The sequence below is a fragment of the Nannospalax galili genome, unplaced genomic scaffold (genome assembly GCF_000622305.1).
Source record: "Nannospalax galili isolate Female #2095 unplaced genomic scaffold, S.galili_v1.0 scaffold385, whole genome shotgun sequence".
Classification (NCBI taxonomy): Eukaryota; Metazoa; Chordata; class Mammalia; order Rodentia; family Spalacidae; genus Nannospalax; species Nannospalax galili.
Genome location: NW_008354956.1, coordinates 1354881 through 1364396, shown reverse-complemented (window position 1 = coordinate 1364396; position 9516 = coordinate 1354881). Strand labels below are relative to the sequence as shown.

General features: G+C 55.6%; 1 protein-coding gene across 2 annotated transcripts in view; it reads right to left on the bottom strand.

The window, feature by feature from the left end:
• Positions 1-3981: 3981 nt before the first annotated feature.
• Ppp1r37 (protein phosphatase 1 regulatory subunit 37) overlaps positions 3982-9516 on the bottom strand; it is a 34407-nt gene continuing 28872 nt past the window's right edge. Inside the window, exons 3-13 of one of the 2 annotated variants that reach the window (XM_008852017.2) lie at positions 9050-9095; positions 8788-8888; positions 8261-8380; positions 7843-7993; positions 7584-7739; positions 7132-7244; positions 6200-6341; positions 5933-6099; positions 5057-5822; positions 4714-4803; positions 3982-4635 (exon numbers count right to left, since the gene is read on the bottom strand). In XM_008852017.2, the coding sequence (XP_008850239.1) occupies positions 4721-4803; positions 5057-5822; positions 5933-6099; positions 6200-6341; positions 7132-7244; positions 7584-7739; positions 7843-7993; positions 8261-8380; positions 8788-8888; positions 9050-9095 (1845 nt within the window). In that variant the 3' untranslated portion in view covers positions 3982-4635; positions 4714-4720. The remainder of the gene's footprint in view (positions 4636-4713; positions 4804-5056; positions 5823-5932; positions 6100-6199; positions 6342-7131; positions 7245-7583; positions 7740-7842; positions 7994-8260; positions 8381-8787; positions 8889-9049; positions 9096-9516) is intronic. The other variant, XM_029555484.1, reaches the window with a different exon arrangement.

Here is a 9516-nt window from a genome sequence, read left to right as displayed (position 1 = left end):
ATATACACATAATTAACAACAAAAATAGAAGCTGCTGTTTGGTCTCACTCCTTTGATTGGCCTGCAGTTTTCAAGGGCCTGAGTGCCTGAAATTTATCTAAGCACCTGTCTACAGTGAACAGTCCTCCACACAGTATATTAGTGTCCACTGATACCTGAAAGACAGCACTGGACCAGAGCAAGAGCCTCAATGGGAGGTTGTGCAGGTCTACACTGTCCATTTCTGAGCAGAAAGCTGTCCAGCACAGAGTTCTCTTTTTTTAATGATAGTTTTTGCTTTTTAATTAAAAAAATTTGTTATTTTTATGTGCATGGGTATATTGCCTGCATGTAAGTGTACCCATGTTGTACAATGCCTGCAGAGAAGACTGTGTTGGATCCCCTGGAAGTGGAGTTATAGATGGTTATTAGCCACCATGTGGATGCTGGGAACTGAACCTGGGTCCCCGGCAAGAGCAGCTAGAGCTCTTTACTGCTGAGCCAACTCTCCAGCCCCAGAGGGTTCTTTCAAATCACCCAGCAGCTGAGGAGGCAGAAAGCCAAGTTGGACATCTTGTCCATGGAGTGTGACAAGCCAAGCCTGCCCTGCATCCCACCTTTGACAGTCTTGAGGCCTTGATGAGGTTCCCTGCAAATCACAGTATCTTCAGATCCAGACTCCTGGGGGACCCCCTCCCCCAGGTCCCAGAAAGAACCCAGCCTGGGCTTCAGTCAGAACATCTCCCTACCCCTTTCCCCCAGGAGTCCCACAGTCCTGAGAGACAATGCAGCAGGTACCCAGCCAGCTGAGCCAAGTGCAAATAATAAAAAAATTTAAAAGGATAGCAAGATGGCTAGAGAGGAAAGGTACTTGTTGCTATGCAAGCCTGAGGAACTGAGTTCACGCCCCAGGAGTGAACCAACTTCCCCAAGTTGTCCTGTGACCTACACATGCACTGTGACACAGAAATACATACAAAATAAATAAATGTAATAAAAAAATTTAAGGAAAAAACTCAAAGTTTTATAGCAAGAGAGATCTTGTCTGCTGGAGGGCAGAGACACAGTACTGACAGGGCCCTATGTTCATATAGACTGTGGAGGTCAGGATGTGTCCCTTCTACACTGCCAGGCTAAGGCCAGTCTGAGTTGAGCTGCTTCTGCACTGAGTTGAGGCTGGAATACGTGTGTCTCAAGATCAGCACCAGATGGCTGATGAGCACTGGTGGTCACCAGATACTGGAGTTGGAGGAGCAAGGCCACCAAGCCAAGAGAAGGCAGTGCCTGTCACGGTGCTCCAGATTGTTGCCAGTTTTTGTTTTTGACAGGGTCTCCTGCAGCCCAGGCTGGCCTCACACTTGGAACACAGCTGAGGATGACCTTTGGACTGCTGATCTACCTCCTGACTGTGCTACTGTGCCCTGCCCACTTTATCTTAAGACTCTGGCTAACTCAAATGAAATGTGAGTGGCTTGTGAGGCTAAGAAGGCTCTGCCCACCAGGATTTAGTTCCTACACCACAGAGCTTTTGTGGGAACCGCACACGTTACCAAGTGTAGCACATATCTTTAATCCCAGCACTGGGGGAGCAGAGACAGGTGGACCCCTATGAGTTCCAGGCCAGCCAGGGCTACATAGGGAGACCCTGTCTTAAACAAACAAGCAAAAACAAAACAACAAAATAAACCCCAGACATCTCCTGTGTCAGGGCATCAGGTCCATTAGGATCAGGTACAGCCAACTGATCAAAATGACCCAACCAAACCAAAGTTGGACAAGTGGCTAGTTCAGAGGGAAGAAATACACAGCCGGGGAATCCCCTCTGCCGCTCTGCACTCCCAGGTCCCTGAAAGCAGAGGCTGTGCTCTACAGAACTGGTGCGTCTGCTCTGAGGGGCCGCTGGGCCGACACCCTGAGGAGCCCACAACAGCAGGTATTTATTGTTGCCCACATATGGAGGCTCTAAGGACAAGAGAGAACTTTGCCGGCCTTTTACTGGGGACCTTGGGCCTTCCGTGGTCTGTGGCTGTGTCCATATTCTCCAGTTTCCTTTTTTGGTAAGAGATAGATCTGTGCTTCCCAGGCTGCCCTTGAGCTCCTGAGCTCCAGTGATCCTCCTGCCTCAGCCTCTCCAGCAGCTGGGACTACAGGTATGCAAGCAGCTATACTTTTTTTTCTTTTTATGGCGGTGCTAAGGGTGGAACCAGGATCTGGGAATGCCAGGCAAAAGCACCGTGACACAGCCGACAGCCCCAAGTTCCCTCTTTTGTAAGCATTTTAATGACACTGGTTTGGGGCCCATCCCACTGAACACATTTTAATGTTTACCTCAGTGAAAAATATTTCCAGACAGGGTTATATGTGGAGCCACTAGGCATTAGGACCTCAGCATCTCTTAGGAGTAGACATCACCCTGTAGCAGTTAGGACCCCAGTTCTTCATACCATGCTAAATGCTGGTGTACTCAGACACAGCCAAGGCCAGGAAGAAGAACCCAGCCTCTCCTGGCACATCTATTGGGCCAGAGCCATCTGAGGTTTAATATATTGTCCACAGCCCTAAAGATGTTAGATGTACTAACAGGGCCCCCACCAGACAAGACTGATTCCTCAAAACTCCAAGGTAAACTTCAATCCCCAGTGTTACCAGGAAGGGGCTGGAAGCAGGACAGTCTGGAGGGGGCTCCTCCCACCCCTACTTTACACATGGCCGCAGCAGAAAGGATGACAGCCCAGAACTCAAACAGGCTGGCCAAGCAGGTGTCTCCTAGCTAATCAAGGGATGCAATGGGACAGATGGCTTGGTTGACAGTGCTTCCCCAAGTTCCACTCCCAATGAGGTGTCCTAAGGCTGCTGTCCTAAGAAGCCAGGCATCTACAGCTGCAGGTGACAGTACAAGCCTCTAGTGTCTCAGGAAAGGCTTCTGGGCTGGGGAAATGGCTCAGTGGGTCAAAACACTGCTGTGCAAGCTTGAGGTCCTGCGGTCAAATCCCCAGCATCCATGCAAAAGCCAGACACAGAAGCCCGAGCATCTGTTATCCCAGTGTTCCTAGAGGATAGGGAGGCAGACAGAACCAGGAAGCTCATGGCCAGAAGCCTGGCCCACAAAACAGAGGATCACAGCAGGCCTGCTGGAAACAAGGTGGAAGATAGCATCAGCACCCGAAGTTCTCTGACTCTCATGAACACACCATGGTGTATGTGCCCACCTGAATTCTCTCTCTCTCTCTTACACATACAGACAGACAGACAGACAGACAGACACACACACACACACACACACACACAAATACTTCTGATGCATTCAATGTGGCAGACTGTGGGTTTCTGTGGAGCCAAAGAACACCAGGGCTCTTGACCACCTCTTCACACTGGAGGGCAGTGGGTGAGTGGCCCAGCCAGGCCCTTCCCATAGATGGTTCTTATTTTTCATTTTTTATGATGCTTGAGATTGAACCTAAGGCCTTGCCCATGCTAGGAAAGCCCTCTGTCACTGAGCCACACCCCAGCCCCTCACTGGGGGATTCTAGGCAGGGGCTCTACCATGGATCTCTGCCTCCAGCTTTTATATTTTCACCTTTAACAGAATCTAAGGTATGCAGGGTGGCCTTGAACTTCTGCTTCTCCTGCCTCAGCCTTCTGAGTAGCTACGATGACATCCTGTGGCTGCTATAGTGGGTCACAGGACCTACAGACACTCCTGCCTGAAAAAATGGCCTCAAGAGGACAGGCTGGACCTGCTGTCTCTGAGCCCAGGAGAGACCTCTGCAGCTAAGCCCATACCCAGCACCTTGGCAACCCAGACTGAAGAGCTGGGAAGCCCCAGGTTGGCCTGAGGGAGCGAGCGCTCACCTGTAGAAGGATAGGAGGGTGGACGGAGTGGGAGGCCTGTCCAGCCTTCTGGGTTTCCTGTAGGGACCATGGATATCAAATGGGCAGGGGCTCTGTAAGACTCCCTCCCACCCTCCAGGGCACCTGGGTCCAGGACAGAGCAGAGAGGCAGATGGTGAACCCAACTCCCATTTATTAGAAAAGGCGTGACAGAGCTGTACTGCCCCAGCCCGCCCTTACCCAACCCAGCTACCCACCCGCTGCCCACTGTTGTAGTGCCTATCAGGGCGCAGACTCAGTGGCCCGGGCAGCAGGGTCCCAGTACCCTGCTGCTGGGTGCCCAGCTCCCTGATAGATTTTATTGCACTTAGAAAAGAAAGCTCTATTCCTTGCCGGCACCACCCTGCCAAGACACCACCCTGCCAGGGCACCACCCTGCCAGGGCAACTGGCAAGTTCTGCCAGCCCCATACCACCAGCCAGGTCCTGTGATGGGCCAGGGGGCTATGCCACCACTGCCCTGACTCCCACCTATCCCAGGACAGGCTGGTCACATGGATCCTCCAGGACCAGAGTGGCTGGTGACCCTGGAGAGCTAGCTCCTCCTGTCCTCTCTCTTCTCCCCTGGCCCCAGGCTGTGGAATGGCGGGCACATAAATAAGTGCTCAAGTCTGGGTAGCCGCTCCCAGTCCTGTGCCCCTTGTGGCTGTAGTGTTGCTGCGGTGAAGCCCGGGACACCCTGTCTGGCATCCTGGGGGACCGGGCAGGGGTCAGCAGATCTTCGTGGCTGGCCTCGGCTCATCGCAGGCCGACTGGCACAAAGGAACTGGGGGCAGAGATGGGGGACATCAGAGTGGGGCTCCCAGCCCTCCCTCTGCAGTCCCTGCAGCTGGCATTTACTTACAGTAGTATCACAGTGTGTCCCTCGGGGCCTCCAGACTGGCCTCTAGAAGCAGCTCCTCCAGCTTGCTGGCGTCCTGGGGAAGGTGAAGCTCTGTGGGCAGCAGGGGTGGCTTCCTCAGAAGTGGACAGGCAGCACACTAGAACCTCCCCCTGCCTTGGTCTGCCAGGTCACATCCTAGGGAGAACACTGGGTTCCCAGAGTGGGAACCAAGGACCAAACCCTACTTGTTCGTATCCCTTCCCAGCAACTCTAAAGGATGGAAGCTGAGGTCCACCAACAGGTGGATGCTTGCATGGGGGACCACCTCCTGCCCACCATTCCCTTGCCCCCTCATTCCTCTCACCATGCTCCAGGCTGCAGCTGCCCCCCTTAGCCTCCAATCCTGGGGGTGGCTCTGGGGGCAGTGCAAGGGCAAACTCAGGCTTCAGGCCGTTGGGCAGTGGCTGCCCTGCCTGAGTTGGCTCCAGCTGGGGCTGAGGCTTGGATGACTCTGGGTCCTGGGTGTCTGTGGCCTGAGATGGCAAAAGGGCAGGAGAGGCAGGTGGGGAGGGAGGGGAGGGTGGAGGAGAGGAGACAAAGGCAGGGGGAATAGGGAGCTCTGGCCTCTCAGGTGGACTCTCCACCCGGGTTACCACAAACACCTTGTGGCCCCGGCCTGGGCTGGACACAGAAATACGCTGCTCATTGGGAGAGGAGGGACTGCCCAGGGGGCTCCTGTCCCCAGGGCCCAGGGAGTCCGTGGAGGGCACCAGGGCAGGGCAGGGGACTGAGGGACTCTGGTCATTGCTGGCCTCTTCCCTCTGCTGGTCCTGTTGGTCCTCCTCCTCCTCATTCTCCTCCTCATCCTCCTCCCCATCAGAGTCTGAGTCCGAGTCTGAGTCTGGGCCAGGCCCAGGCTCAGAGCTAGGGGCCCCATTCTGTGCCCCGGTAGCTGGCAGGTCCCCAGATTCCTCCAGACACTGGGGTGCAGTGACAGTGATCTCAGGCATGGAGGCTGACAGCTGCAGCTGCTCCTTCTCCTCCCGCTCTCGCACCAGCACAAAGTTGCGTTTACAGCCATTCTGGATCTCGGCCAACAGCGCCTTCTGGGTCTCAATGAAGCTCTTCACCTGCAGGGGGCGCAGCCTGGCTAGGGCTCCGTGGTCTGCACCTGCTTCCCATCCTGTCCTACCCCTTGGGGCCTCCTGCCCGCCCAGGCAGAGCCAGCATCCTCCCTCACCGCCTCCTTCTTGGGCTCTCGGTCCAGGTCCAGGCGCAGCAGGGAGTGGTTCACCTTGAGGGCCAAGGACAGTGCCATGAGCCCGCCTGTCTTGATCTCGTTCTCCCGTAGATCCAGTCTCAGGAGGCGGGGGCTCTCGGCGATGAACTCGGCCACGGCCACCGCGCCTGGGAGGGGGACCGCAGGGGCTGGCCACGGGCCCCATGCCTGGCTGGCTGGCCACCCTGCCGAGCCCACTGGCCCCTGCGCGCCTGGCCCACACCCTACCCTCGCATGTGAGTTTGGTGGAGGCCAGGCCCAGACGAAGCACACTCCTGTTGCTGATAAGCCCGTTCTTGAGGTTGCGTACTCCCTCATTCCCAATGGGGTTGTGGCCCAGGTTTAGTGTCTCCAGACTCTGTGTGTGTGGCTGGAAGGAAGGGTGGGAACGTGAAGAAAGGGCCAGAAGGGTAGGTCAGGAAACCAGCCAAGGTCTGTACCCTTTGTCCTTGGCTGGCTTTGCCTCTCAGAGCAGGGTGCTGCCCTACCCAGGTCCAGGGAAGTCAAATCCCTCCAGTGTTTATAGCCTCCTACTCCAGCAAGAGTGTAGGCAGCCACATCCACAGGCGGTCTCCACATCCTCACCAGGGCCTGTCTCTGGTGGGCCTTAAGAACCCTGAGGACAGCCTTTTCATTGGGAGGACCTGGAAACTGGGCACAAAGGTGTCCACCCTGGGAGCGTTTGTACCTGCTTGGCTTACTTTATATATTATGTAATAATGAAAAGACTGAACACTTACGAAGACTTCCAGAAATAATTAACTTTTTAAGCCATGTTCGGTGTGTGCAAAGCACTGTTCCAAGCAGTCTGTTGTCAAAAGACAATTAGAGAAACAGGGCCCAATGGCTGGCAAGATGACTCAGCACTAGTGGTCTAAGGACCTGAGTTCGATCCCCAGAACCCACATGGTAGAAAAAGAGAAATCGACTCCTACAGGTGTTCTCTGACCTCCACATGTACACTGTGGTACACATGCACACGCACACAAATAAGCAAATAAAATGTAATAATTTTAAGAAAAGAAAGAAACTCAGGGTCCAGATGCTGAAGAAGAGTTATCACATCCTGAGCTGATCAACTCCAGGCCAGGTGAGCCGGAACAAGTGTTGCGGGGCTGGGTAGGAGGTGGGCCGAGGAGCAAGGGCCCCCCTGGACTCACCAGCGCCATGCCCAGGAAGGCCATGCCTGTGTGTGTGAGCTGGTTGTTCCACAGCACCAGGGTCACCAGCCCCTTCCTCTGCTCCTTGAGGCCCTCACAGATGTAGGCCAGACCTAGGGGAGGCTGGAGGTCAGAGCCTTGTCTGTCCAGGGGACACCTCTGCTCATCTGGCCTGTTGGGCCTAAGGCTCAAGCCCTGACTTCTGACCCTTGATGCTCTGGCTGAGAAAGCTCCTGCCCTGGGGCCCCATGGTGGCCTCTCCCAATTGCCAACACTGGTCAGGCACACCATCGGTGTCTCTACTGGAAGCAGGCCTGTCTTCCTTACCACTGTGAGCCTCAGAGGGCACTGTCAGGTCACACCTATGTTCCCAGCACCACAAAGCACAGGGTCAGGCAGAGTGGGGTGCTGGATGACGTGTGGGATGGGAGCGGAGATAGGACGCCACAAACCTGAGTCTAGCACATGGTTGTTTCGCAGGTCCAGGATCTGCAGGGAGCAGTTAAACTTGAGCAGGTTGCCCAGCTGCGCTGAGTCCTGCAAGCCATTGAGCTTGTTGTCAGCCAGGTACAGCTCCCGTAGGTTCATGTTCATCTTTAGGGCTGTGGCTGGGGAGTGGGGTGGGGGTGGTGACTGACCAGGCCACATCCTGGGTGACCCAGGCCAGCAGCAGCCCCCATGACCCCCAGGCCTCTCAGGACTCAGACTTACCCAGCAGCATGAGGGGCCGCCCGGACAAGCTGGCGTTCTCAAGGTGCAGCACTGCTAGGCTGCTGCGGATGCGTAGAGCCCGGGCCACAAAGGGCGCTGAGTGGTCCAGCAGGGGTGTGTTTCGAGCATCCAGATACTGGAGGCAGCTTGTCTGGTATGGATGGAGCAAGCGATGTGTCACACTGGCCACTGCTAGTGCTGTGTTTTATACACTGGGACCTGTACTGGGGATCCTCCTGGATGGCTCCATCCCCTCCTTGCCCCAGCCTCCCCGTGAAGGAATGAATCAGGCTGACAACATGGTCATCTCTAAAGGATCACTCTAGGGAGAGTGGTGAGAAGGGTACACCTGGGGCAGGCCTTCCCCATGCTGATTCCCACCATCCTGGGGACCCAGCAAGGGCTGTGAAGTACCCACCTTGCGCATCATGTGGGCAGCAGCTTGCCAGCCCCGGGTACCAATGTGCTTATTGAAAGAGATGTTGAGGTGGGTGGCTGACTCGTAGTACTCGATCATATCGAAGAGGGCAGAGGCACCCTGGGGACAGACACATGTAAGCTTGGTCTCAGGTCAGGAGGCCAGGGGAAGCACTCAGGCTGTGTCATTGGGATCTCCAGGGGAGCGAGAATGCTGGGAGGGCACAACCTCAGAGTGAGGACAGCAAGTGTCCCCTGTCCAACCTGGGAGGGTGGAGCTCCTGAACAAGCTGTGCCCAAGGGCACTTGGCTAGCTGGGACTTTCCACGTTTCTCAGCCCCGTGGGATTTATTACAACCAGGACAGCTCCTGAACAGCTCTGGTGGCCACATGCACCTCCTTGCGCAACTCCTCAGGCCTCAGCCCCGCTCTGGTCACATCAGATGCCCCCTTGTCTCTTAGGAGGCCCTGCCCTGGCCCCCTCCCTACCCAAACCTCAGAGGGCCTAGGTAGCCTCGGGCTGCTCACATCTTCATCCAGGTTGGTCTGTTCCAGGTCCACAACCTTGAACTGCAGCCTCTTGAAGACCTCTTCCAGAGCTTCACAGGTCTTATAGTCAAGCTTCTCCCCTAGGAAGAGGCAGAGCCAGGCCATGTGTGAGACCCTGCACCTGTGCTGGAGGGCATCCTCCTCCTCCAGCCTCTGCCTCCTGAAGAGCTGGGAGCTCCCTCCAGAGCCACTGATCCCTCCCACCCCACCCCTTGCTGCTCCAGCCTGTGGGGATGCACACCTTTCAGGTCCAGGCAGTTGATGCGTTCCTCAAGGTCTGTGAACTCCTAAGAAAGCAGATGGGCATTATTCAGGTCAAGAAGATAGCCAAACAGACAAGCTGACCCAAAAGAGCCACAGCCAAGACCCAATGGGCTCTGCCATGCCCTGCAGTGAGGTGGCATTCGGGGTGAGTTTGGGGAAGGCTACTGGGCAAAGGTCCAGAGGACATCCAGGGCTTGTTCTGGACCCATAGGGCATGGGATGAGTCTGTCTGAAGCTAGTAGCCTTAGTCTCTGTGGATGAAATCTCTAGGGGATGTCCAGGCCCAGAGAAGAGCCTGCACCAAAGGACTGAGGTAGGTAGGCTGACAGCTGGCAGACCCACAAGGGTGCTCAGTAAAGAAAGTAAAGGCACCAACCCAGGTGTCTCTCTAGCCTCTGCTGGTGGGGTCCACCTGCCCCGACACCTGCCAGGTCCCCTCTCTGA